Below are 27,699 nucleotides of genomic sequence, written 5' to 3'. Positions count from 1 at the left end.
AATGTTGAAACAATAATGGGCAAGAACTTTCCAAAAGTGATGACAAACATCAAACCACAGATCCAGGAATCTTAGAGGACACTGAGCAGGACAAATACTCAAAAACCACACCTAGGCATATCATATTCCAACTGCAGAAAACCAAAGATGAAGAGAAAATCTTGAAAGAAACAAGAATGGGAAGAACACCTTACCTATAGAAGAACAAAGATAAAAATTAAAGTGGATTTCTCATCAGAAAGTATGCAAGCAAGCAGAAAGTAGAGTGAAATATTTAGTGTTGAAAGAAAAAACCCACCAACCTAGAATTCTATAGCCAATGAAATTATCCTTCAAAAGTGGAGAAATAAAGACTTTCTCAGATAAACAAAAACAGGGAGTTCATTGCCAGCAGACCTGATCTGTGAGAAATGTTAAAAGAGGTTCTTCAACCAGAAGGAAAATTATATAGGTGAGAAACTTAGATCTACATAAGGATGAAAGCACATCAAAGAAAGAATAAATGAAGGTAAAATAAAAATATTTATTTTTGTTATCCTTAATCCATGTAAAAGGCAACTCTTTGTTTAAAGTAATAATAGTAACAATGTGTTGGATGCTTATAGCATATGGATAAGTGAAATAAATGACAACAAAGTCACAAGGGACAGGAGGGAGGAATTGGGATAGTCAAACAGGAGAAGGTAAAAAAAAAAAAAAAAGAGAGAGAGAAAGAAACAAAGAACAAATGCAACAAATAGAAAAGAGTTCCAAATATGGCAGATATTATTCTAATGATATCAGTAGTCATTTTAAATGTCAATGGTCTAAATACACCAATTAAAATACAGAGATTGTCAGAGTGGACTAAAAAGGGCCCAATTGTATGTTTTATACAAGAAACCCCCTTTAAATATAAAGATGAATATAGGTTAAAGTAATGGGATGGACAAAGATATCAAAATACATAAGGAAAAACTGATAGAACTGAAAAGGGAAATTTGCAAATCTATTATTGTACTGGAGACTTCAATACCCCTCTGTCAGTAATTGATAGATCAAGTGGGAAGAAAAATCAATAAGGAGTTTGATGACCTAAACAGCACCATCAATCAACTTGATCAAATTAACATTAATAGAAAATCCACCTGACAACAGCAGAATGCACATTCTTCTCAAGCTCACAGGAAACCTTCACCAACATAGACCAGACCAAATTCTGGGCTATAAAATACATCTTAACAAATTTAAAAGAATAGAAAACATGTTCTCAGATCACAATGGAATTAAACTAAAAATCAATAACAGAAAGATAGCTGGAAAATCTCCCCAAATATTTGGAAATTTAAGAACAGACTTCTAATAACCCATAGTTCAAAGAAGAAGTCTCAAGAGAAATGTAAAAATGTTTTAAACTAAAAAGAATGAAAATATAACTTATCAAAACGTGCATGATGAGGCAAAAGCAATGCTTAGAGGGAAATTTATAGCATTAAAAGCATATATTAGAAAAGAAGAAAAATCTAAAATTAATAAAGTTTCCCCTTTATAAAACTAGAGAAGGAAGAACAATTTGATCCTAAAGCAAGCAGAAAAAAAGAAATAATAAATGTTAGAGTAGAAATCAATGAAATTGAAAACAGGAAAACAGTGGAGAAAATAAAAAAAAGTGAAACTTCATTCTTTGAAAAGATGAATAAAATTGGTAAACTTCTAGCCTGACTAACCAAGAATAAATGAGAGAGACACAAGTTACTAACATCAGAACAGATGTGGAGATGATTATCTCATTTGAGCAGACCCACAAAACAGAATAAATGACATTTTCCAACTTTCTTTTCATTGTCATGGCACTCATAGGAAATTGTATGGATGGTTGGAGGGATGGATGGATGGATGGATGGATTGATGGTGGATGAATAGATGGACGGATGATAGATAGATGATGGGGATGGATGGATGGATGATAGATGGATGGATGGGTGGATGCATAGGTGGGTGGGTGGGTGGGTGGATAAGGGGGGCCCACTGCTATAAGCACATAGATAAGACTGCAATTGAAAGCTAATTCCCAGGATTCACTGGCCCAGATGTTCCAGCCACCCCCAGGTCTTCCAGGCTGCCTTGAGGGCTGAGAGATTCAGTTGCCAGCCTGGCTCTTTCATTTGCATACGCATGAAAATTGTCTCACAATTCTTATAGTGTTCACACACCTGGTTCATCAGACAAAACATCAAAAGGCAGAAAGGAAAACCACAGTTCTAAGAATTTACTTCCTCAACCCTCCACATCTACACCCCTTCTTCCAGCACTCTGGAGGCCTGCTTCTTCCTACCTCTGGGGCTTCTAGGTAGGAAAGGGGAGACCTGCAGCTTAAAAGGAGAGTTGACCAAAATGTGTCTAGGAGGTCTGTCAGTGCAAGGTAGTGGGCAGCAACCAAGGCATGTTGCTGGCTCTTTGGACAGTTTTTCCAGCTGGAGAGTAGGTTCTGACATTTTGTGCCACAGGACTTTCAGTTAGTTTAATGGCTGAGCAAGGCTAACTGAGACATTAGCATCCTTAAGGGAGACACTTTGTTAATAGCAAAATATTGGTAACTAACAGTACTTCTCACTGATTCAGCACCTGATATGCTGGACACTGTCTAAGGCCTTGGGAACTGATCCTTTCCCTTGAGGCAGAGGCATTTGTTCATAGAGTCATTCACTCAGGCAGCATCGGAGCACCTGAGATCTGACAGCTCTGGGCACAGAGTGATGAACAGGGCAGGCATGACCCTGTCTTCCTGGAGCTTAGAGTCTAGCAAGTTTAACAGAGGTCAGCGAATTTCTGTGGAGACAAAAGGTACTGGCTTCTTCATAGGGAGATTAGGAAATTTCTGAGACTTGAAAAAAATTGCCGTGGGTGAGTGGAAATTCAATTGGAAGAATTTGATTTTTAAGGATTAAGGAACCTAAATTCAAACTCTGTAATTTATAAAGTTGATTTGTTGCTGTCTTTTTGAAAGTGGGCATTCCCAGTGCTTATCCCACTGTATTTCGAGTATAGAGTTAAACAGTCTACACGTAGTCACCAGAGGGAAGATCTGACCAGATCTCACTGATTCGAGTAGAATGTGTTTGATCTAAGAGTAGCTTCCATCTCACCATGTCCCAGAATCCAGCTTTTATTTTTCCAGTGTGATTCATGAACCTGAAATTAGAAGCTGATGTTCTAGCACCAGCTTGAAAACACTTGTCTTAACCAAAAGGCCTTTTACTTGGATTTACTTCATTCGTCATTCATTCAGTAACTGTATTGAGTATCTTCTTTATACCAGGCCTGTGCCAGATGATAGGAATCCAAAGATAAATACGACCTGGCCCCTGTCCCTGGGTGTCTAGTAGATATAAGACTTATGTATCAACATGCAATTACAATCCAAGGTTGTCTATGCCTCAGTAAATTTAAACACAGGGAGAGCCTGGGAGACTTGAGAAAGGCTCATGGAGGAAATGATGTCTGAGCTGGGTTTTGAAAAGGAATTGATAAGATGGAGAAGTGAGGGGAAGACTTTCCAGGAGGAGGAAAGAGTATGTGAAAAGGCAAAGGGGCCTTTCAAAACATGAAAGAGCATCCTCTGAGAAAAGTTGACTTCAGAGTAGAGGATTGATGGGGACCGAGAGAAGAAACTGAGTTGGAAAATGATTGGCTGATAATGCTAAGATAGATTGGGGCCAGAAAGTTATGGCTGCCTGAAGAAGGTAATATCTTCTATTATTATGTACTATTATGAATGAGTGACTTTTGTCTTCTAAAATAGAAACTCAAACTCTTAGGCATATAGATGAGAAGCAGTGTATCATAGCTATGAAATCTACTACTATTTCTATGGCCATATTTAGCACATACACATGCCAAGTTATTTCTTGTGTCTTTAATCAAAATACTTGGCCTTCAAGATGACCTAGACAGATGGTAGAGAACCAGTATAGTTAAAGTGAATGCTGTGCAAAATGGCCAAATGAGGCAAGTCATCCTAAAATAATATAAGGAATTGCAGCCAGTGCTTTATACTGAAAATACCTTGTATAAAACTCTACTTTTGTATTCAGTCAATCCGTTATTTGACCCACGGAAGACAGAAGTCCCCAAACCAAGGTGCTATTCATGCCCAGAATTTCTCTGAGCATCCCCTGACCCAGCGTGCCTCGTCACTAGTCTTGGGCCCAGAGGTTTGAGTACAGGGTCAGAGGCCCCAGGGTGGGGAAGGATCATCAGTTCTTCCTGCTTCCTCTATCCCCAGAAGTCACCCATCTGGGCCTTCCTTTACTTGATGAGGTGGGAGATGTGAATTAGCAGAACAGAGGATCAAGATAAGCTGCTCCTAGACATAATTTTTCACTGAATTAAATCCAGAGGGAATAAAAGACCTTAGGTAGTGAGTAGCAAAGCCCCAGAGCGTCAGCTGTCTAAGTGAGTGTTGTGGTGTGTGACAAGAGGTCCCTGAGGGGGACACTGCCCCAGATCCGTGACTGCTTACTCCACCACCTTCTGGCACCTCTCTCCCTCACAGACAGTTTGGACAGGTGGCAGCTTCTGGAGTGTTAGCCCAAGAGGTGCCATCTCTCCCAGCTCTGCAGCCTCCCTGCTCCAGGTGCTGAAGAGCTGCCCTCCACCAATGACTCAATGACAACAAACCAGGGACGTCAATAAAACTCATTATAAGTGATAGCAGCCTTTAACGCAGGTGTGCAGTTCAGAGAATTAATTCCTCCCACCCCTCCCAGGCAGCTGTGGTGAAATTAAAGTGGGGATTGACATTCTCACGAATTCCCCATTTCCTGCTGTATTTATCAGGAATCTAGGTCACGACAGCTCCGCTCATTCCTGTCTTCACCAGCATATGCCTTAGAAGGCAAAGCCCAAAGTTTTCAGGCCCTCTCTTTTTTCTTCCTTCTGCATGCCCCTGCAGAAGAGAAAGTGTCACAAGGACGACCACACTGACACTCTGGTCTCAAGTGACTTCAGCACCTAGTCAAGAGACTGTTTGGCTCTGATGGTATTCACGCTGGCTATCATTGGCAAGGAGATCATTCACCATGTGACTGCCCTAAGCAAAGCAGCAGTTGTCCAGTGCCAGCCCAGAAATTCATTCATGATTTTCCCCTTTTCCTACTGACCTTTGAGGGTCCCCTAGTGCTGCTGTGATATATGGACTGGTTGTTCAAAAGCAAAGCCCACCCTCTCCTTTCTCTCTCCAATCTCTCAAGTATGAGTCAGAGTTTTTGCAATGAATGACACTAATATTAGGAAATCATCATTTATATCAATGTTCATAATTTAAGAACAACAATTTTTATGAATTTATGAGATTAGAACTTAACATTTTATTGAAAAAATGTTTTAAGGTTTTTGAAAGAAGAAAATAATCACCTATGATCCCAGCACCTTAACATAATTATTTTCATTTCACATATTTGCTTCCAGGCTCTGTCCACAAGTAGGAATTGTTCATAGTTGTGACCCATATGTAAATAATGTTCATTTCTTCTGCTTTTTTTCACTTAAGATCAGATCTTCATAATTATCATATTGAATGGCTGGCTGAGTATAATTCTCTGAGTTGCTAATTTGTTATCTCTTTAATGATTTACCCAAAGAAGGGAGGGCATTTAGTGTCTCATATTATGTGCTTACAGATAATAATGTTTATTGCTTCTGCTTGCTTTTGAATTTTTTTAGGAATAACGCAGGAGTGGGATCCCTGGTTCTTGATATGGATTGCCTTACTGAGTTTTTTAAAGGAATGACCCCAATTTATGGTACCACTGGTAGGGCCTATGTCCATTTTCATTAAAAGAACAAAGAGAGATACCAAACTTAATGGAAAAATTGTTTTTCGTTATTTGTTTTAGTGAGCACTTTTTAATGTGGTCAGTCTTCACTGGGCAGGCCTGAATGGAGGCTTAAGGAAAAAAAAATAAAAAATGAGGGGAGGGGTAGTTCTGCAGAATAGCTCCTGTTCCATGACTTGGCATTCTTTCCTTCACTTGTTTCTATTTCTGGCAGGGTGAGAAGGCCATGACAGAGTAAGATTCTGGTAGGTCTGAGCTCAGAACAAGAGCTGCCCCCTCTGAATGAGGGGACAGCTGGAGGCGAGCCAGACATAGATGAACTCCACAAGAGCCACAAATAGCCTGATGGTTGACTGTGTCGGGAGAGGCATCCAACTAACACTGGGCCTTCGGAGTTCACTTTGGAAGAATTCAACCCACGTGAAATTCTAAAATCTGGAGGCATTGACCTCATCTTCCTGCCTCCCATCTTCTTTCTGGGGCATTCTTAGTGTGAGTTACCAGCCAAAGGCAAATCCTCTAACAGATGTTAAGGCAGAAATGATGTGGAGAGACTGATCTACCCCCCACTAAGAAAGAATGCCTCCTGTGTGAGCAGTTACTGAGAATGCAGCTTCCAGATCACAGCAGGGGCAAGAGGGGCGGTCATCAGTGGTGCCTAATACAGATACAAAGAAGGAAGGTAGGCTAGCATGTGTGCATTATAACAACACAGAGCACCAATGTGGATACCCTTGGCCCTTCCTCTCCACATTAGGAGCCATTAGGGTGTTGACATGTGCGATGACTCTTGTGTTCCAAAGTTATATCCTGCTGACTTTTCGGACCAATAGAATAATCTTGTACCCAATATTGTACAGTGCGTACAATTTGAGAAGTATATTTTAATGTACATATTAGACATGATACTGAGTGTATTGGCCAAGGTCATTCAGCTACAATGAAATGACAGTGTCACTTAGTCCTTAGTCCTCTGGGTCAGGCTCATAGTCTCCACTCAGTAGATGCTCCCCAATGAATGAACCCAGGTATTCTGACTTTGGGCCCAAGCTTCTCCTTTATACCCTGCAGCTGCTATAGAATAAAATCTAAGTTTTGTGTAGCCTTTGCTATACTGTAGTTCAAAGATCAAAGGACAGACAAGTTGCCTAAAGGTAATGGATTCACCCAGAAGCCTCATTACTTCCTACATAGTTTCCACGTTTTAGGAAGTTCATACTCCTATGGGCATCTGTCTGTTTGGAGGTGATCAAAGATGGAGCAGCCCTTAATGGTGCTGATTGGGAAAGAGTTTACCATTTTTCATGGTCTCCCTGGAAGGCTGAAGAAAGGAGAGTAGCACAGCTTTGGGATTGTGTGGCTTTGGACAACTCATTTAACCTCTCTAAGCTCCTTCCCGTAAAGGGGGAATGATAACACTTGCTACATAGACTGTCTTGAGAATTAAATGCGATGGTTCATGCAGACCTCCCCTGAATAGAGAGAAGGAAATGTGTTGTGAACCTTGAAAATCATGCTTCTTCCTCCCGGCAGCTTCATTGCTGCTTCCCTTGTCTGGATATGCGGCAGGCCCCACTCCACATTCAGTCTGCAGCCATTTGTAACTACAGAACGAATGTGCCAATTTTCCTTATGTGGCGTTTTCTCCAATCTCTTGTAGGAGGTGCTGGAACTTGCTTTCTCCATCTTGTATGACTCAAATTGCCAGCTGAACTTCATAGCTCCTGACAAGCATGAGGTAAGGGTCTCAGTGGGGTTAATTTATGAGAGAATGTCACATTTTCTCTAGAAAAACAAGCAGGAGAAAAATATTGGAAAGAAAGAAATTAAAAAAAAAAAAAGCCCACCTGAGGAAAATCATGAACAACGAAACATCTTGTTGACTTGGAATAAAATGGAAACATCTTGAAAACCTGCCAGTTATAACAGGTTCAACTTCTTACTAGCTTGATCAGTAAGTAGTTCATGGTTAAGAAAAAGAATGTACAAATGCTTCATACTCCGCAAGGGCATAATTGTGGAGGAAGAAGCGGCCCTGGTTACAGCTTTGGCTTTTATGGAATATTTAATTTTGGTCAGGATTTTCCCAAGATGAACTTGTCTCTATTCTTTAAAAGAGTTGATGGAGTAGATTTTCTTCCATGTTTCTTTAAGTTATTTTGAGAGATTTAGGGCTGTCTCTGCTGTTGGAATTTTATTTTTGAGACGCTTTTATTCCTTTTTGACATCTTGTTATATGTATAATTTGTTTCTCTTCTTGAAGCACGCTGTCAGCTATATTTAAAATATTTAGCATAAATCTAGGAAAATACATTTGTAAGATGAAGCAGCAGCTATGATTGAGTTAACTTTTCTCTTGTAAACTAGAAGCCAACATCACTTGAAACTCTTATTTTTAGATGATACCATTCAAATTTTTGTTTTGCGTGTGGTTGCATAAACAGCTTTTAGAAAGGAACATTTTAATAGAATCTGACTTTTGTTCCCTGTTTCCCCAGGAGATTTAGCTCATTTAGAAGTTATTCAGTATCTGGTTTTCACTGGTTTGAAGCTTTTGAATCAAATTGTACATCCCAAAGAGATAGGAAAGATTAGACACAAATCCTGCATTTAGAATGGTGCTTAAATATAATTCTGTTACTTGACATTTAGTTTGCAGAAGGGTATGACTTTGTCTTCATCTTCCTGAAAATAGATGCTGTGTCCTACTGTTTCTTTTTCTAAATAAAATTATGGTTGTACCTAGGCCACCATATTCAACATGTATAAAGCTGTATAGAAAACTACTTAAAATAGTAGAACTGTAGATATTATTGAAATCTATGCAGGGCTGTTTTCCCCAGTGTACGCTAATTCCAGATAACTAGCCTGGCTTACTCTGTGCCAGGCACCTTTTCATCCTTCACCTCACTTAATCCTCATATCATTCTAAAAGACACAAACTAATATTATCTCCATTTTATCAAAGAGGGAAATGAGGCACAGAGAGGTTAAGAAACTTGTCCAGGGTCAAACAAGTAGTAAGTGATGGAGCTGGGATTTAAATCGTGGCAATCTTGTTCCAGAAACCCATTCTCTTTGGCCCCTGCACTGTGTAGCTAGGAAGGGAGAAAGCAGGACCTGAATTCATAGGTTCCTGCCAATGCCCATCACTCAGCTTCAGCAATTATCAATTCATGGCCAATCTGGTTTCGTCTATACCCCACCCACACCCAGCTGCCAACCCCCGATTATTTTCAAAGCAAATCCAGATATCATATCGTTTTACTTGTAAATATTCCTGTGTGAATCTCTAAATCATGGAGTCCACTTTGAAACATAACTACAATACCATTATCACACCTAGTTTTATAACATTCAAATACCACCATACGCAGTCACTTTTCAGATTTCTCCAATTGTTGCATTTGTGTGCTTTTTCTTTTATACTTTATTCAGATCAGAATGCAAATAAGATCCATACATAACAATTGGTTAACATGTTTCTTCGGGTTCCTTGAATCTATAGGTACCCTTCTCTGTGTCTCTCTCCATCTCTCACAAGCATTTTCCTTGCAATTTATTCATTGAAAAAACCAAGTCATCTGTCTAGTAACATTGCCAATAGTCTAGATTTTGCTAATTATAATTCTGTGTATCAGTTTACCATGGCTGCTTTAACAAATTACCACAAATTTAGTGGCTTAAAACAACATAAATTTATTATCTTAAAATTCTAGAGGTCAGAAGTCTGATGAAGACTTTCCTGGGCTAAAATCAAGGTATTAAAAGGACTTAATTTCTTTTGGGAAGCTCTGGAGGAAAATCCACATCCTCGCCCTTTCCACTTCTAGAGGCCACCTACACTCCTTGGCTTCTGGCTTCCATCTATGTATAGCAATAGTGGGTTGAGTCCTCATGCTGTATCTTTCTGACCTCTTCCATAGTCAAATCCTTCTCTCTCCTGTTCTGTTTCCCGCTTTGATTTTTAAGGACCCTTGTGATTACATTGGGCCCACCTGGACAATCCCAGATACTCTCCCTTTTTTAAGGTCAGCTGATCAGCAACCTTAATATCCTTTGCTATGTGACCTAACATACAGGTTCCAGGGAGTAGGACATGGTTTTATTTGAAAAGAGGGTATTATTCTGCCTATCAGAACCTGTGCTATCATTTCACATGTTCATCTGTCTCCTGTATTTCCTATTAAGTGGTAGTTAGAGAATTAATCAAATTCAGGCTCAACTTAAAGCAGCAGTGGTGGTGTGTTCCTCCACGGTGTCTGGTTGTCTCTCATTTGGGGATATTAGCAGCCATTGATGATTATTACCTAGATCCCTGGATTCATTAGATGTTATATAAGGTTGATATGCCAGTTCTATAATTCCTTCTTCATTTATTAGTGGGATTTTTACATAAAGAGAAACTGGCTTCATCAGCTATTTGTTAACCTGAGGTTATACAATTTATATATGATAGGCACAATAAATACTTGATTCTCTCTTACCAGTTTTCAAAATAATGAGCATCTTCCAAAGGAGATTGATGAGATATTTTTGGTGTTTGAGTATTATTATGAAGTTATGGATTTAAACATAATTGTGTTTCAGTAGGTTGCAGTTATTGTCATTATCAGTGTCCAAATTATCTTATCTAGGGAAAGTAGGATCAGCTTCTTGTTGACTCCTGAGTCCTACTGACATGACCCCAGATATCTTTGACAACTTTCAGGCATTCTGGTATGACAAGATATTCCAGGCTCATGTTATTCATTTCCAACCTTTTCTCTATGAAGTTTTGGTCCCTTTTGGTAGGAAACAGTATTTATCAGCCAGAATCTGGGCATTAGGTACACTTATTACAACTTGGTTGGTCAGTATTTTTAGGCCTTTTAGTGGCGAGAGCTAGGAGTTATGGGGGTTTTTTTAAAGACAAAATACATCATAAGTTCATACTGATACTTCTGACTCAGATTCAGTAGTACAGAGTTTTTATTTATTGGTAAATGTACTTTTTAATAACATTTTCTATGCCTACTGCTTTTCAAAAGAAAAGCACCATAGAAGTGTTCCTGTGGGTTAAATTAATCTGTACTAGGAAGCTAGCCAGGACTGAGAAGTCTGTGTACAAAGAGCAGCAATCCCCACTGCTTAGGGATATACAGTGAAACAGTGTCAGAGCTGGAAGGGGCCCTAGACGGCATGGAGTTCAACGGTACCCATATCGGGAGGCACATCAAAATTAGCTGGAAGCTTTTCTAAATAAAATGTCCTCACCCAAGATCTACAAGATCAGGATCTCCAGGGTAGAGCCTAGGTATCTATTTTTATCAAAGTTATTTAGGAGGAAATAAATGTTTAGATGTATTCAGAATCTAAGGTATTCATGAGGACACTAATTATTCCAGAAATCCCTTAGCACTCAACTGATGTTTAGATGGGTTAAATGCTTTGACTGAGATCACATAGCCAAGGCAGAACCACAGTTCGACAGTTGAGGGCTATCGTATTCAGACAAGGGCCTCATAATGCATCCATGGGGCACCTTTTCAGCTTAAAAAGTGGTACTGCCAATATGCATCATTGTAGGTTTCCATCATATCACTATGCCTTAAGATTTGTATATGGTTTGCAGTCTTATAGTACTTTTATTTGAGATCTGATGCACACAGCCCAGGTAACCACAGTGCAAAGGACAGGCTAACTAGGATCTGAAATTGCAACTTGACCCAGTGAGGGCAAGAAATGAGGGGAATCTAGAGCACATGCTAGAAGGAATACAAGTACAACAGGAAAAGCAGAGCAATTGCTATCAAGAGGTCTTATATAGGACTAGGCCATCCTAACTTGTGAGCAGAGTATAACATCCAGAATGCAGGCAATTTTCTGAGATGCTGGTAGCAGAGGCTGGTTCTTTCACCAGGTATCACAGCTCTAATACCAGGTCATGGCAGGACTCCAGCCTCTGAGATGGAAGCTGACAGGAGTAAGGCAGGTCCTCAGATAAACAAGGCACAGTTCATTTCCTCAAGGAGCTCATAGACTACTGGAGAGGCAGAGGATATGATTAATTTTATGAGAAGGAAAGAACCAAATTCTTAGTTGGGTACTCTGAAGGGCTTTCCAAAACAGGTGATATCCCCAGGGACCACACTGCAGAGACCCGGAAGAGAGAAACCCTGGGAACTGGAGATCTGGGCAGAAGAGGTCCCCAGACAGGCAACCAAGCCACCTCGCATTAAGATCACCCAATAATTTTAGCCATTTTGTCCACCACATGTTGGCAACAGAAGGCTATCTCCTAGCTCTTTTGCTGAGAAATACAAAGGTGGAGCTACCATCGGCTCCAGGATAGGATGGGGCTGTCATTGTGAGTGCTAGGAATCATGTAGGACAGGCAGAGATTAGCTACTATACTAGCAACCAGGACTGGAGTCAGGAAAGATGCAAACTTGACCCAATGTTGAGTCCAGGATCATAGACTCACTGATGGGGCGGTAGAGATATTATGTTACACAATCCCGGAGAAGTCAAATCCTCCTGCTCTTACATAGGGCGGCATTCTTTGCACAGAAGAGTGCAGGATTGGAGTCAGATTCCACAGGTTCGAATCCTGCCCACTCCACATACTATCAAGTTACACAACTTCTCTGTGCCTCAGTTTCCTCAACTGTATCACAGAGAAGATAAAACAAATGTCAAATTCATAGAGATGTTGTGAATATTAAATATTAAATAACAATGTAGGCAAAATACTTAGCACAGAGCCTAGAACGTGCTGAGTAATCAGTAAGTGGTAGCTGTTGTTACTACTCTTATAATTGTCATCAGTAGTCATCCTTGTCACCTCCTCTCCCACCAGTACTGTATCTGGACGGATGGGCTGAATGCGCTGCTGGGGAAAGACATGATGAGCGAGCTGACGCGGAATGACTTGGACACCCTGCTCAGCATGGAGATCAAGCTCCGCCTCCTCGACCTGGAAAACATTCAGATCCCCGATGCACCCCCACCCATCCCCAAGGAGCCCAGCAACTATGACTTCGTCTATGACTGTAACTGAAGTGGCCAGGCCCAGAAGCACCCCCCTTCAAAACTGGAAAATCTAGCTAACAGGAGAGAAGAATGAAAATCGGCCCAGGGCTTGGAATCCTCTTGGGTAAAGGGAAGCTGTGGGTCAACACTTTCTTTGGCCTCACCTCTAGCCCCTGGCATCTTTCTGCCCCTACCTGGCGTTTTGCTCACTGCCCCAATCCTGTTTCTAGACTCCATTGCTTTAGGTCACTTCCCATTGCCGCAGTCTACTGGTGGGAGAAGAACAAGACCCACCACCAATAAGAGAGCCAAAGGGCCCTTCCATCCTAACCCCAACAGGCACGTCCTCCTTCCTGGAGTATGAAAGCCAGCAGCACCAGACTGCCCCCAAACCTGCCTGCCAGACGGAGGGGAGTGCACCAAGGCTTGTGTCTGGAAGAAACAGCCTCGCTACTTGAGGAGACCAAACACCACCTCCTCATTCCCATTCTCTCTAGAGTTGGCTCATACTGCCAGTTCCATGTGAATTGAAATCTGCTTTCAAATCCCCTCCCTTCTCTGTCCCAGCCTTTGCCTTGCCCTGTTCTTCTCTGGTTCCAAGAGCAACAGCAGCAGCCTCATCCTAGTTCTCGCCAGCATTGGGTCTCCCAGACACAGTCCACAGGTCCCATGCCCACTTTGCATTTGCACTGTGACCATGACCAACCTTCTTTCCTTGCCAGCTAGTCTTGGGTTTCTTTTCCCGGCCCCCGCCCAGACCTGCCTTCTTCATTTCCACACACCCTCCTAGCCCCTTAGCTGAAAGCACAAATGGTGATATCAGTCGTCATGCTACATCTTTAATGTACTAAACCTAAATGCCTCTAGGACAGGCGGTTGCTATCTAAGGATTTGGTGTTACATTCTCCTGAGGGCTTCTGCTGCAATACAGGTTCCACAGGATGGTCAAGCTGTCAGACATCCAAGTTTACATCATTGTAATTATTACAGATGTTGACAATTTGCAAGGGTTTGGGGTTGTTTTGTTTTGGTTTTTTTTGCTTTGTTTTTGTACAAAAGAGTCTAACATTTTTTGCCAAACAGATATATATTTAATGAAAAGAAGAGATACATAAATGTGTGTACTTTCCAGTTTTTTTTTTAATTATTTTAATCCTAAACATCTTCCTGAGAATAACATTCCCTTAAACATGCTGTGGAATAAAATTAATTGTGATGAGTTGGGGCGCTGGTGTTTTGACTTGGTAAGTCACGTTCTTGCTGCTCAGGCATCAGCATCACCTGGGAGCTTGTTGGAAATGCAGCATTTTAGGCTTCACCCCAGACCCACAGAATCAGGTGGTTTGTGTGCATTTAAAGTTTGAGAAGCACAAGCCCAGGGGACTTGACCACTGCTAGGTCACCATAGGCTCTGTGCATCAGTGAAGAATGTTACTTCTGAGAAGACCATTTCAACTCACTGCGAAAATCAGGCACACAGTGTGAAAATATGATCTATTCGTTTTTTACTGTTGCCTACTGACCATGACTTTCTTTTTTATTTTTTCTTCCTTACCACTATATAGTTTATGGAACTAACCAAATTAAACACATCATACTTTGAGCGAGCATATTTAACAATGAAAAAGAATGCAAACCCATAGACTGGAAATAAATTAAGCCAGACCAAATAAATTTAACTATGAATTAATAAAATACAGGTCAGAGCCCAGCAAAGGATTTTTCCAAGGTCAGTTCCACAGGCAGCATATCTGGATCATAAATTCCGAGGGCTGGAAGTGATGTCATAAAGGTCCAAGCATGAAGAATTAAGCATGGCACAGCACAAGCCACTCTGGACTTGCAGCAGAGGCGTTAGATGCCTCCAGGCCACAGCTATTTACCGTCATCAAGATGTGCAATTACAGATTGACCTGGGTTGGGGTGACGTGGTTCACAGCCCTCCATAAATTGCAGGGAAAAAATCCTTTATAATTCATAGTAATTCATGGGCAATTATGCTTCCCATCAGAGCACTCACACCTGAGTGTCAATTTGACACTTCCTTAATCATTAAGCTTTGACGACATTAACACATATGTCCTTCATGGCAGGAGCATTTATTGATCTACGTATCATCATGATAAAATGGTAAATGTCAGATAAAAGAAAGCTGACAGAGTCATACCATTTTTTACTTAGGAGTTACCAGACTCCATCCATGAAAAGGGAAATTCTCTGGACCAAGATAATCTGAGGTCCTAGGAGCTCTGGATTTAAGAGATCCATCTGTCCTATGACCCTTGCTGGAAAGAACCAGCCCCTCTCTCTTCTGGCACTCCTGCTTTGGTGCATTAAGTGGATAGTAACTCTTTCCAGACTGTAAAGAGAGCTTTCTTCTACTTCTCCTTAGACCCTCCTCCCTCGGACTGGTGAGATCCTGAGAGTGGACATGATTCCTTCATTTTGTGGCAGTGTGGTGGAGGGTTACTGTACATATTTGGCTGCCTCATCTTCTCTCCCTAGACTGTCAAGTCTTCGTTCCCAGACAGCGAGCCTTCCATCTCCAGCATAGCTCCTGCTGTCACAGGTTTCTGAGCCTAGACAAATTGACCAAATCTAAGGGAGCTGTGGAGTAGGAATCCTGATTTTGTCATTAGGTCTAAGCTGCATCCTCCAGCTTTACTGAAATAAAACTGATTGCTGAATCTGAATCCACTGATATTTTCATTCCTGTCTGTTCTTATTCAGAACCTATAGGGAGAAGGATAATTAATCGACCCTCTCAAACTCAGAAGTGACTACTTTCTGTTGTTGTTGAAGAAGATTCACCCTGTGCTAACATCTGTTCCCAATCCTCGTCCTTTTTTGTGTTGAGGAGATTAGACCTGAGCTAACATCTCTACCAATCTTCCTCCAATTTTTGTATGTGGGACACTGCCACAGCATGGCTGGTGAGTGATGTAGGCCCACACCCAGGATCAGGACCCATGAACCCAGGCCACTGAAGCAGAACCCTTGGAACTTTAACCACTGAGCCACCAGGCCAGCCCAAAAGTTACTACTTTTAAGGGTAGGGAAATCTAATGGTCATTGCAAAAGAAAAAGTGCAATCCTGAATATTTCTTGAGTCTATTTGCAAATCCATTCGAAACCATTTTCTAATTATCAACTAAAGCATATCTTATCTACCTGCTCTTATAAGGAACTAAGCAATTGTCCCCAATGATATATGTGCCTTTTCGCTTTAGTTATTAAATATTTTATGATTAATGTGAACCTTTAACTTTAAGGAAATAAAATATTCATGCAATAATCAAGACGTACTTAGAGCTAGACACCAGGAATCCAAAAAGAATAAAACTTGTAAATTTAAAGCTTGTAAAAATGACAAAATTTGTAAAATCAGGAAAGTGACAATCAAGTAATTTACTCAAATATAAAATCAAGTAATTGCAGCGCAGTGTGGTAAGTGGCACTATATCAATATGTACAAAGTAGAGTACTAGAAAGGAGATTGTGCTCAACTCTTTTGAAAATGGGGTAAGAGAAAATGAGAGAGGAGTAGAAACTTGAATTCGCTCTTGAAGGAGAGAAGACATTCACCGTGCAAAAGATAGACATTCCACGTAGAGCAAAGAGTACAAACAGAGAATGGAACCTGTGACTACTCAAGAATCTGTAAGTCATTCAGTGTGGCTGGTATGTAGGATGCATGTGGTAGAGCAAGGGAAAGAATGCTGCAGAGGAAGTAAGGCACAAATCATGAAAATCCAGATAGCTCGCAAGGGACTTTCAACTGAGGGCAAAAGAGTGCACTCAAAGGAGTCATGTCAAATTTGCCATTCAGAAATATCAAAAAGATAGAACACCCACATGGGGGAAAGATTAGAGTAAGAGAAATTGAAAGCAGAGACATTGACAAGAAGATGGTCGAAATAGTCCCGAGCAAGAACCATTTGAGCCTAGACTTTGTTATACGCAATGGGAAAGAGGAGAAGAGTAAAGGTATTAAAGAGGCAGAATTAGCTGGCTTTTAAGTGATGGAGAGAGAAGAATGCAAATGACTCCTGTGTTTCTGGAATGAGTGAGTAAGCAGATAAGAGGGCTGTTATCTGAAATCAGAAAGGAGGAATGGGAGATTTCAGGAAATGATAATGAGATGAGAGCCTGAGGCAGTGTGAGTTTGCTGGACTTCTCCAAACAAAGAAATAAGACCTTGGGCAAGTCATTTAACCACTGTGAGCCTCTTTCCTCATTCACAAGATGGAAATCTCGTTATTTAAGAAGACTGTTGTAGACAGGTGGCTGGAAACTGTCAGTGCTCAGTGAGTGAAGCCTCTCTCCTGGTCCCTGCTCATCCATGCCCTCCCCTTCCCTCACATCCTTCCTTTCCTTTTTGATATACAGTGGTCTGAGCGAATGATCTCTAGTATAGCTCAAACTAAATGACATATTTCAACCAATTCAGCCTGCTTTATGAGAAAGAAAAATAAGCAAGGGAGAGGAAGAAAAGAAAAATTAAAAATTTGAACATACTTCTTGAAATAAGGATTTGAGTTAACCTGCAATAAAACCACAATTTAAAATAAATTCGAAGTGGGGGAGGATATATGGTATAACCCTAGTGAAAATACAGCCATACCTAAATTTTTCTTTTAATGTAGTTATATTTTTTCTGACATTAAAATGTAAAATGATTACTTCAGTATAAGCGGGATTTTTTTTAATTCAGAAAAATAATCAGAAGACACCCAGAAGAAGGAAGGAAATAATTCTGCCAGAAACGTGGTGTAAAAATAGTTGCTACACTTGAACACTCCATTTAAATCCAGGCTTCCTAGAAGCCTGTGTAAATAAGGAAGAAAATTGGGATATACTGCTCTCCTTTTTTTCTTTTAAAGTTTTACTTCCTCATAAGAAAACATTCTTTCCCAGGCACCAAATAATTTTGGAGAAGATGTGCTGTTAAAAGCATTTATGGCCTTTGATAGACACCTCTTAGCAAGTGCTGTTTCTCTGTCATTCTGTTGTGCAGAATGAAGGGTGTTGCCCCTGCAGCTCCTGGAGGGATGAAAGCAAACAGACACCAGAGAAGGAGCCATTTGAGTGCTGGAGTGAGTTTAGGGATAAAGTGATAGAAGAATCAGAAGAAGAGTCTGGGAGTAGAGCAACCAAGGAAGGCTTGGCCAGAGAAAGAGGTTCAGGAGTGCACAGGGTGTGTCCAGGGCTAAAAGAGGTGCTGGGCAGGACAAGAGCAGGGTCCAGGAGAAGAATTCAGTGGAAGTTTTATTGGGCACACACTAGGCACCATGAACAGTGCATAGGGATACAAAAATAAGTAAGAAGTGGACTCTGCCTTCGAGAAACTCATAGTGTAGAACAGGAGAGAGAGACAGATAATTGCAATCCATGACTGAAAGGACCATAATGTACAAAATCCCGAGCTAGCACACAAATCAGAGGTGACTGCCTCTGCCTGAAGGGTGAGGCCTGAGACAGAGTTGGAAGGATGAGCAGGAAGCCATCAGGTGTCAAGGGAAAGGAGGCCAAGCTCACTCCCTACTCTCCTTTGGGTGTCAGTTTGGTCATCACTTCCTTTGGAAAGCATTCCGACTTCAAGGTCAAGGTTAGGGACTCATGCTCTGTGCACCTACAGCCACCTCTAGTTACCCTGGAGTAATTATTTGAGCATTTCACTGTCTTCCTCACTAGCTATGAGCTCCATGAGAAGAGGAACCCAGGCTTACTGTTCACACCCTGCCTTTAGCCCAGTGACAGGTATTTAACTGTATTCCATCAATACTTTCTAAGTGAGCTGATGAAGGAAAGGCATTTCTGGGAGAAGTAACAGCATGAGGCATTAGAAGGAGGAAATGTGTTATGGCTGGAGCAGAGATGAGTAGGATAAAAAGAAAAGAATGAGATACACTTGGAAAGAGGGTGAAGAACCTGGAATGGCATGCCAAGAAGTTGGGAAGTGTATTCTTTGTGTGCCCAGGGGCCACCGACATAGAATATACTTGGGTGAATGGCATGACCAGATTTGCATTTTAAGATCACCCTTTCCTACTGGCAGCAGCACAAAAGACAAGTTGAGGAAGAGTGAGTCTGGAGGCAGGGAGACCAGGCCAAACTTATGTCAAAGGTGCTTCACTTTTAAGAAGGGTGAACATGTCAATCATTCAATCAAATTGTTAGGATCAAATTGAGCTCAACAGTGATTATATACAGGGTGCTGTAAAAGAGGTGAGAAACAACATCATTACAAAGGACACAAAAATAAAAGGCAAAAGGATATATTTTTAAAGCCTAACATATAAATATAAAAATAGAAATAAGACCATATCTTTCTCAGACTGCCAGAAAAAGCAAAATCTGGACAAATGCTGGTTACGAGATGTCTGCCTAAAATGAAACGAAAATACAGAGATGAGCAAGATATGCTGGCAAATGCAAAGTAACCGTGGTGCGCACGGGGAGAGGAGATGGCAGAAAAGGAGCAAATAACTATAGGGCGAGTAAAATTGAAGGTAAAAAGCTATAAAAAAAAGAAGAAATTTATTTTGTAGTACCCTTTCACATTGGTACCATTTATCATGCTGCTATGACTGACAAGAATATCTAATGTCAAATAAAATTATCCTAAAATACAAAAACCAAAACTACTATATATACAAGAGAATTGATAAATGCCATACCTTAGGTTGAAACTTTAAATAATAGTATTAGGCCTTAACTAATGTGATTAACTGGATTCAGTGCATATTTCAATATATGTAATCTTAAATTAAATATGACAAATATTCATTTTTTAAATATCTTTGGAATATGTTCAAAATTAATTATATAGTTGTCCATAAAGAAAATCATTGCACCATAAGAAAGAAAGTAGTTATAAAGGATTTCTGGTTCCATGACAATACTCAAAACATCTTCTCCCCAAAATTATTTTAAGTGCAACAAAAATTTTAAATATAATGAAAACGATTTTGCTTGAGCTTGTATTAAAGACAGTGAAATCCACACGTGCCAGCAATGAAGAGAGAACTGAAATTGGAAGCACTAAACTTATGGCTGAGGCCGTGGCCTCCCCAGGGTGTTGGTGGTCTTGATGGGGTGTGGGCTTAAATGTCCAGGTGGGGCTGGAGACCAGGCCTCATGTTCATGCTAGACAAGGAGTAGAACTGAGGTCTTCCCACGAAATCCAGGATCCTGAGCGGGCTCAGTTGCAGGTTAGGTGGGGGAAAAAGTCTATCTGTTGGTACAGGACATTAATGTAAAATGTTAGCTGTATAACTGGGCTCTGAGTGGAAAAAGACTCGCCTAGAAATTTGAAGCCTTAGGCCAGTGACTCATGTGGTTCCAGGGTTCAAATTTATACTGCTCCAATAAGTCCTGGAATCCCCACTTGAGAGACTAACACGAAACATTGTCCTGGCCTGAACGGAGCTGTAATCCTGGCAAAAGTAAACCAAAAACTCCTCTGAGTGTGTCCCACAAAGGCCAAGCTACAAAGGATTTCCACAGAAAAAGCAAATGCCTTTAAAAAGTTGTGCTTACCGTCAAAAGTAACATAACACATGGAAGCAATCATGATGAGTAAGAGAAAGATTAGACGAACCAAAACTTGAGACAAATATAATAAAAACAAGAAAATAACACAAAGTAAATATATTTTTAAAGGAATTAAAACCCCAAGAACAATTTAAAAAGTACCGAAAGCAATAAAATGCGAAGAATACAGTTATTGGAAATAAGAACTCAGTGACAGCTTAAACACAGGGTAAAGACAGATATGAGAAAATTATGCAGAGAAATTAGAGATTTAAAAAATCTGTAGGTTAAGAAGTATGAAATGAGAACTCTAACAGGCGTTTCAGGAGAGAAGAGAATAATGAATTGTGAAAATGTAGTATTTTAAGAAATGCTGGCTGATTTTCTAGTGAGACAGATCCTTAGATTAAGAAATACTAAATGTCCGAAGCAGGATAAGTAAATCAACATTGGTAAAAATCATAGTGAAACTGTAAACACAAAGACAGAGAAAATATTGAATAGCCAAGGAGAAAAGGCAGATTATCTTACCCTCAAAGGAACAGTTAGACTGACGGCTGTTGTCCCAGGAGCAACAATAGAGAAGTGCTTCTGTGTTGTTTTCATGTCACAGCACACTCTGAAAGTTATGACACCTGACAACACACTGGGGTGAACAGTTGAGGCTGTTCGCCAGCAAGAGGTCACAGCCCGAACCCTGTCCTGCCATGCAGATGACAAGGGCATCAATACTTCCACGTACCAGTGACCCATCCCCGGTGCACCAAGATGCACTGCAGCACCAGTTGACCAGTTGGAGGCTCTGAGATGGACGTCTGAAGATAATAGGATCATGTTTTCATAGCATTGAGAGAAAATAATTATAAATTAGAATTCTATTCCCAGTTAAAATGTTAATAAAGAGTGAAAAGGAAATAAAGTCATTTTCCAACACGATTCAAGGGAATTTGTCACTCACAGATAATCTCTGAGTGAGAAAAAATGGAGAATTTTGGGAGCAAATCTAACAACAAATGGCTGTGTAAAATACAACAACAATAATAACTAATTTAAGATGCATTTAAACATTGTAGAATTAAAATACAAAACCAGAATGTAATGTACCATGAAAGGGCATAATGTAACTTAAACACGTTAACCTTTTATTTTTCAGGTTAGAGATACTGATAACCTTTGGACTCTAAATCAGCTCTACATGTTAAAAAATGGAGAATAATTATTGAAAATATTAGAAACAAAAATGTGTGACTTCCCTATCAATAGAAGGAAAAAATATAATAAACAAAATTAATTTAATAATAAATAAAAAAGGAGCACCAAAAAAATGAATGCTCTAATAGAAAAATGTGAAAAGGAAATCAACAGGCAATTAACAAAATAGTATAAGTGATCAGTACAGTAATGAAAAAAATATTCACCACCCTCAAAACTAAAGAAATGCACATTAAAATGAGATACATTTTTGGCCTATCAAATTGGCAAAAGGTTATATGATTAAAGGTTGTGCCTTTTATTATGTAAATGGACATACAAGCCAATAAAAACAAAGTAATCCAACACAGAATAATCCAAAAGAAATGTGGGTTAACGATAGGAGTAAGTGAATCCTTAAAGAATCATGAATATCCAAAGAGTGAAGAAAATGTCGAGGGTCACAAATAATTTTAAAAGGAACATTAGTATCTTAAGACCGAATTTTGTCTAAGAAATTTTTAAACATTCAATGATGGTTAAAGGATAATGAAACAAGCTCTTACAATCTTCCTGGAGAAAAAGTTGGCAATATATCTCCAAAGCTTTCCAAATAGAACTGACTCTTGACCTTGTAATTCTATCCGTCAAACAGAGCTGCTCTGTTTTGTTTTATCTGTTTTAGATGCTAAGCTTTTGTGTATGGTTTTGTTTTAAAAGGGATTTCAGTGTTCAAAAAGAAAATTTTAAAACCTCAGGGTTAGATAACTTATGGGACATCCAATTATACCATGGCACACACGACTGGCTCTCAAAATTGTATGAAGTGTTTCATTAAAAGGAAAGGTGTTAATAAAATATTAACCAAATAAACAGGTTATGAAACAGTGGGAGTATGTGTATTTTACTTTTAAATGTAAATGTGTACATTACATATGCATAGAAAAGGATTTAGAAAAATATACACCGAAGTGTTTTTAATGGTTTTCTCTATTTGGATGAAATTCTGAGAATTTGTTTGCTTGTTTGTTTATTGTCAAGTCTGTGTTTCAGATTTTTCTAATACATATGCCTTGTCTTTGAAATAAGACAAATTTATTTTGCAATTGTAAATCCAGTGCCATTCGGTTAATTTTATCCCTCCGTCCCCACATTGCCTTGCTGCCTACTACATTCTCACTTCCTGCGTTATACCACCTCCACCAAGCCTCTATGCCTCTGTCACCTACTGCTGATGCTCAATTAGCTGCCCTCAACCTCTGATGCCAGCTCTACTTTCTCTTCTCTATCTTACCTTTTGTATGACTAGCCCCTCCTGTAGCCTCATGGGAAATGGCACCCCTATCCCCATCCCTAATCTGCCTCTCCTAGATTCTTGCAAAAGCTCCCAACAACTTTGAGGATACTTGCCTATTTGGATGAAAAGATTTAATGGGTCAAATTATAAACTCTTAGTAGTCCTTAATCCGACTTACCATGCAAGTGCTGGAAGCCCATCCTCAAGCCAGCCTCTGCTGTCAAACAACAGTGCCTAGAACCCAACCAGCCACAAAATGCCCCCTTCTAATGCAGAACAATCTGAAAGATGTAAGAAAATAAGAACATTCACTACATTTAGTAACTTTCGTCTAACAGTCCCATGTGCCTCCCTTAAGGCCACATGGATACATTCAATTAATTTTCTTCATGGCAACTTTAGATATTTCAAAACAGCTGTTATGTTCCTTTTCAGTCTTCTCTTTTCCTATTCCTTTCAACCCTTCCTATGTGACACAGTGCCATAGACTGAATGTTTATGTCCCCGCCCAAAATTCTTATGTTGAAAACATAATGCCCAAGATGATAGTATTAGGAGGTAGTGATTTGGGGAAGTAATTAGGTCATGAGAGCAGAGCCCCTGTGAACCAGACTAGTGCCCTTATAAAAGAAGTCCCAGGGAGATCCCTTACCCACTGCCATCATTTGAGGATCCAGCAAGAAGTCAGCAATCTGCAAGAGGGCTCTCAGCCTGAAGAGGGCTCTCACCAGAATCTGGCCACACTGGCAGCCTGATCTTGGACTTGCAGTCCAGAACTGTGAGAAGTAAATTTCTGATGTTGTAAGCCCCTCAGTCTACAGTATTTTGCTATAACGGCCCAAATGGACTAAGACACATGGTTTGTAGTTCACCTTCAATAAATAAACTCTATTTATTTATTTAGTTTGATGGTGTTCCACTCAAAATATGTCACTTGAAACCAATTGGTTTTTCAAATGTGTTTTGACAGTCCGGTAAACAAACGAGCTTACTTAACGTGCAGGGTATTTTCACATGCTTAAAACTTAAAGACACAATAAATTTTATTTTAGTTTCATTTCATTTCATTTTTGGAACCAGGTAATACTGTTGAGCAAAAACTCTAAGAGATTTAGCAAGGTCTGATGATGCTAAATATATTTTTTAAAATAAAGGCACAAAATAGGACACCAAAAAAATAGCAATCCACGGGTGCTTTGCTAGCACCCATTGTGAGGGTGGTGGTGGTGTGTGTGTGAGAAAGAGAGAGAGAGAGAAAGAGAGAGAATGTGTATGTGCATTGAGGAAAAGCCTAACTTTGGGGCAATGTCATGGTTGTACAGCTGTTAAGAAAATATAAGCTTTGAAATCCTGTGTCAAATTCCAGTCCCAATGCTTGCTGGCTGTGTGACTTAAGGTAAGTTATTTTCTGGTTTGTGGAACTTCATCTATAAAATTCTTTTATAGCAACTATTGAAGGGTTATATTAAATCACGTTTATAAGTTTCATAGAACAATGTCTAGAATGTAGTAAATACTCATAGCTAGACGTTTCCGATGCCAAAAATCAAACACATGTCCACCTTGGGTCCTTTTGAGTTTGAGAATCAGGTCACACTCTGTCCCTCCTCCCAGGCTAGCTGCTGACTACATAGATCTTATGATTAACTAAAAGCTTCACACTTTTTCCTCATGAACTGCTATTAAGCCTTATTTTCACTATTCAAATCTCACCCCCACCTTCCTGCGTGGTAGTGCTGGATGTTGAACAAGTGGGCCAGATGCTGGCTATTACTTGGAAAGCCACAATCAGTGTTCCAAACTGCAGGAATAGAGCTGAAAGTAGAAACTGAGTCAACATGCAGGAGTCAGGCAGAACCGTCAAGTGCTGGGAGCAAGGTCAGGAGATAAGGGGTATTTTATGAGATGCCAGGAATCTTGGGGAAATCTCTGTAATTTGCCTTTATCAGACACAAGGAGTGTGGTTATGGCTGCCATTTACTGACCACCTGGTGGCAGGCATTGCGCTAAATGCTCATATTATATCATTTCCCTCTCCAGGAAGCTAGTAGTATTATCTGTTTCACAGATGAGAAGTCAAAAGCTCAGAGAACTTTAGTCACTCCTCAAGGTCACACAGCAAAGGAGTTGAATCTGGGCCTGAGTCAGGCTTTCTCTGACCACACGGGCTCTACTGATTCAAAAGAACAGCCTGCGGTAGCCCTTCACCCTCTGATACTTGTGCTATTCCTTTTTTTTATCCTAAATTTGGGAATTTACATTTCTCTCTTGGATGGGGGAAAGCAGCCATCTCATTTTGCTAGTGTAATCCCTTATCTTGGAAACATCAGGCTTCTCTATGAGTCCTATGAGCTGTGTGCAATACCCTAGCCTGCTTGGGTCCCTGCAATCCCTGTCATTGTCCCTGAGCCCATACCTCACCTAAGCAAGTCTCTGTAGCTGCATCAGTTCTCCCAGATTTTTCACCAGGAAGCTGTAATGCCTTATCCTGGTCATAAGTTGTATGAGAACTTCCTCACTGTTCTCAAAACTCCCCACAAAACTTAATTTATTTATTCTGGAATATATCAACTCTTCTCTTCCTGGCCCGTCTGTCTCTTTTCTATCTGCTCTTAGTTAACTTGTTTAGCTACCTCCCCATTTTGAAGGGGATCATTGTAGTCCTTGAAAGCTATCAGGATAGCTCTTTAAGAAGGTTAGATTCCAAAATATATGCCCAGAATTTGTGAGAAGGTGCTGCTCCAAATACAGAAGAGCCATCCATTCGCCATTTCAGTGGATACCATTGGGTCATTCCCTTGTGACAAGTAGCATTTATGCTTCTTCCTATAAACAGCTTTCCAGCACTTCCCCCATTACAGACTAGTGGCTCTTTGAGGAGTGAAACCATTCCTTCTCAAGACTGGATTTTGCATTTTCCTCTTTACAGGAAAAGAGAGATATGCTATCATCACAGAATGCAAAGCAGAAGAGGGAATAAGTGCCAGGATGAGAGTGGAGCCTTGGGCCCCAGCAGAGTGTGCTGCAGGCACTTTTGCTGTGCTGGCCCATTTGCCAGATCCATGCAGCTCTCCAAGAGCAACTGCCCAGGGCTGACCTTGCCTCTGTGAAGAGAAAAGCCATGTCATGTCACCCCTTCCTGGGGCTCTGTATTTCCTGAACCTACCAGGAGTGGAGTGAGGAGAGATGAATAGTCCTACATGCAGTTTCATTTGGCCCAAGTCATTTCAACATCTGTAAAGCAACCAAGAATTCATCCATCACCAAATAAAGTCATTATCGAAGCAGCTGTTACCCAGACATGACTCTCAGCTGGGGCAGTGGTAGAGCAATTTATCTCCTAGCAGCAGCTTGCCAACATCTAACTTGCAATTTTCAGAGGAGGAGAAAGTCCTCAGAATATAAGGTTCAGGCAGATGTGTTGAAAATGGTTCTCCAAATTCTATTTAAAATAATGTCTATTGTTTTTCAATTTATAAAATACTCATCGAAAGTTTGGAAACTCCAGAAGCATGTACACAGGAAAAAGGTGACTTCTAATCAAGATAACCATCAATACATTAATATATTTCCCTTCCAGGCATTTCTCCATGTATTAGGTAGAGATAGAGAAGATAGATAGACAGATAGATAGATAGATAGATATTGTATAATTGAAAATATACTGTATATTTAAATGTATTTGTATCACCAACTGAATGGAATCCACCAGGGAAAATGAGTCTTTTCATTGGACTCTGCCCTCACTTTAGCCACGTTTCCTAGACATCTCATCCAGTGATCCTATTTATCTTCTTCTAGTGGTTAGCATTTTATTTCATGTGGGCACTCCCCATGACCTCTGGAATAGTCCCCTGCCCAGTCTGGGCACCATCAACTTCAAATACTAGGATATCTCTATAAGTGTGTTTCTCAGTGTTCAGTATTAACAGATGAGGAGGGTAAAAATCTTAAGTAAATCCTATATATCCAGTGGGGAAAAGTTGAAGGAAACACTTCAAGTCGAAAGGAAATGAGACGATGCAGGATGTAAGAGAAATGTAGCAGAGTCCAGCTTGAAGACCAAAGAGAAAAGAAATACAGACCGAGTCAGACTGAGTTGAGATCTTTCCCCTCCACTCAGTCATTAAAGCAATCCCAATTATTTCCCCCAACCCTCTTTAAAACCTTATTTATGAGAAAGTAAGATGTATAAGGCACATTCCCTACCTTCAAGGAACTCACAGATAAGAATATATGCCATCCTCCAGGTTCAGGTTTCTCAACCTTGGCACTATTGGCATTTAGGACTAGATAATCTTTTGTTGTGGGGGGCTGTCCTGTGCTTTGTAGGATGTTTAGCAACTTCCCTGGACTCCCCCATGAGATTCCAGTAGTACCTGCCTGCCCCCAACAGCAATTGTGACAGCCAAGAATGTCTCCAAATATTTCCAAATGTCCTTTGGTGGGGGGTGGGACAAAATTGCCCCCAGCTGAGAATCACTGAACTAGATATAAGTGATGGAGACAGGGAGATAGTCTTCTGCCTGCTGACATCAAACAAAATGATCCTATTTGCAAATCATTAAGAAATTTCAGCAGCAATGTCCCTAGGGATGTTAGGGCTGAGAGCACCCATAGCCATTTGGGTTTGGGAGGAGAAAAGAAATAAAAATGGATTCACATATCTCATTTATTTTAAACTTCTTGACAACCTTTCGAGGTGGGCCTTATTTCCCCCATTTTACCAGTAAGAAAACTGAGGCTCAGAGAAGATAAAGAACTTGCTCCAGGATTACAGAACAGGTAAAGAGCGCTCCCTACCCCACGATGCCATATCCAACCGAAAATAAGAGTTCCTAGAGT

At 40.2% G+C, this 27,699-nt stretch overlaps 1 protein-coding gene across 24 annotated transcripts in view; it reads left to right on the top strand.

The window, feature by feature from the left end:
- Positions 1–15,523, top strand: part of ELMO1 (engulfment and cell motility 1) — a 523,658-nt gene extending 508,135 nt beyond the window's left edge. For all 24 annotated transcript variants that reach the window (XM_008536086.2, XM_070616266.1, XM_070616275.1 and 21 more), the window contains 2 exons: positions 7,477–7,554; positions 12,658–15,523. In XM_008536086.2, the coding sequence (XP_008534308.1) occupies positions 7,477–7,554; positions 12,658–12,858 (279 nt within the window). In that variant the 3' untranslated portion in view covers positions 12,859–15,523. The remainder of the gene's footprint in view (positions 1–7,476; positions 7,555–12,657) is intronic.
- Positions 15,524–27,699: the final 12,176 nt, after the last annotated feature.

Source organism: Equus przewalskii, chromosome 4 (assembly GCF_037783145.1).
Source record: "Equus przewalskii isolate Varuska chromosome 4, EquPr2, whole genome shotgun sequence".
NCBI lineage: Eukaryota > Metazoa > Chordata > Mammalia > Perissodactyla > Equidae > Equus > Equus przewalskii.
Note: the sequence above shows the minus strand (reverse complement) of the source record. Positions and strands in the feature narration are given on the sequence as shown.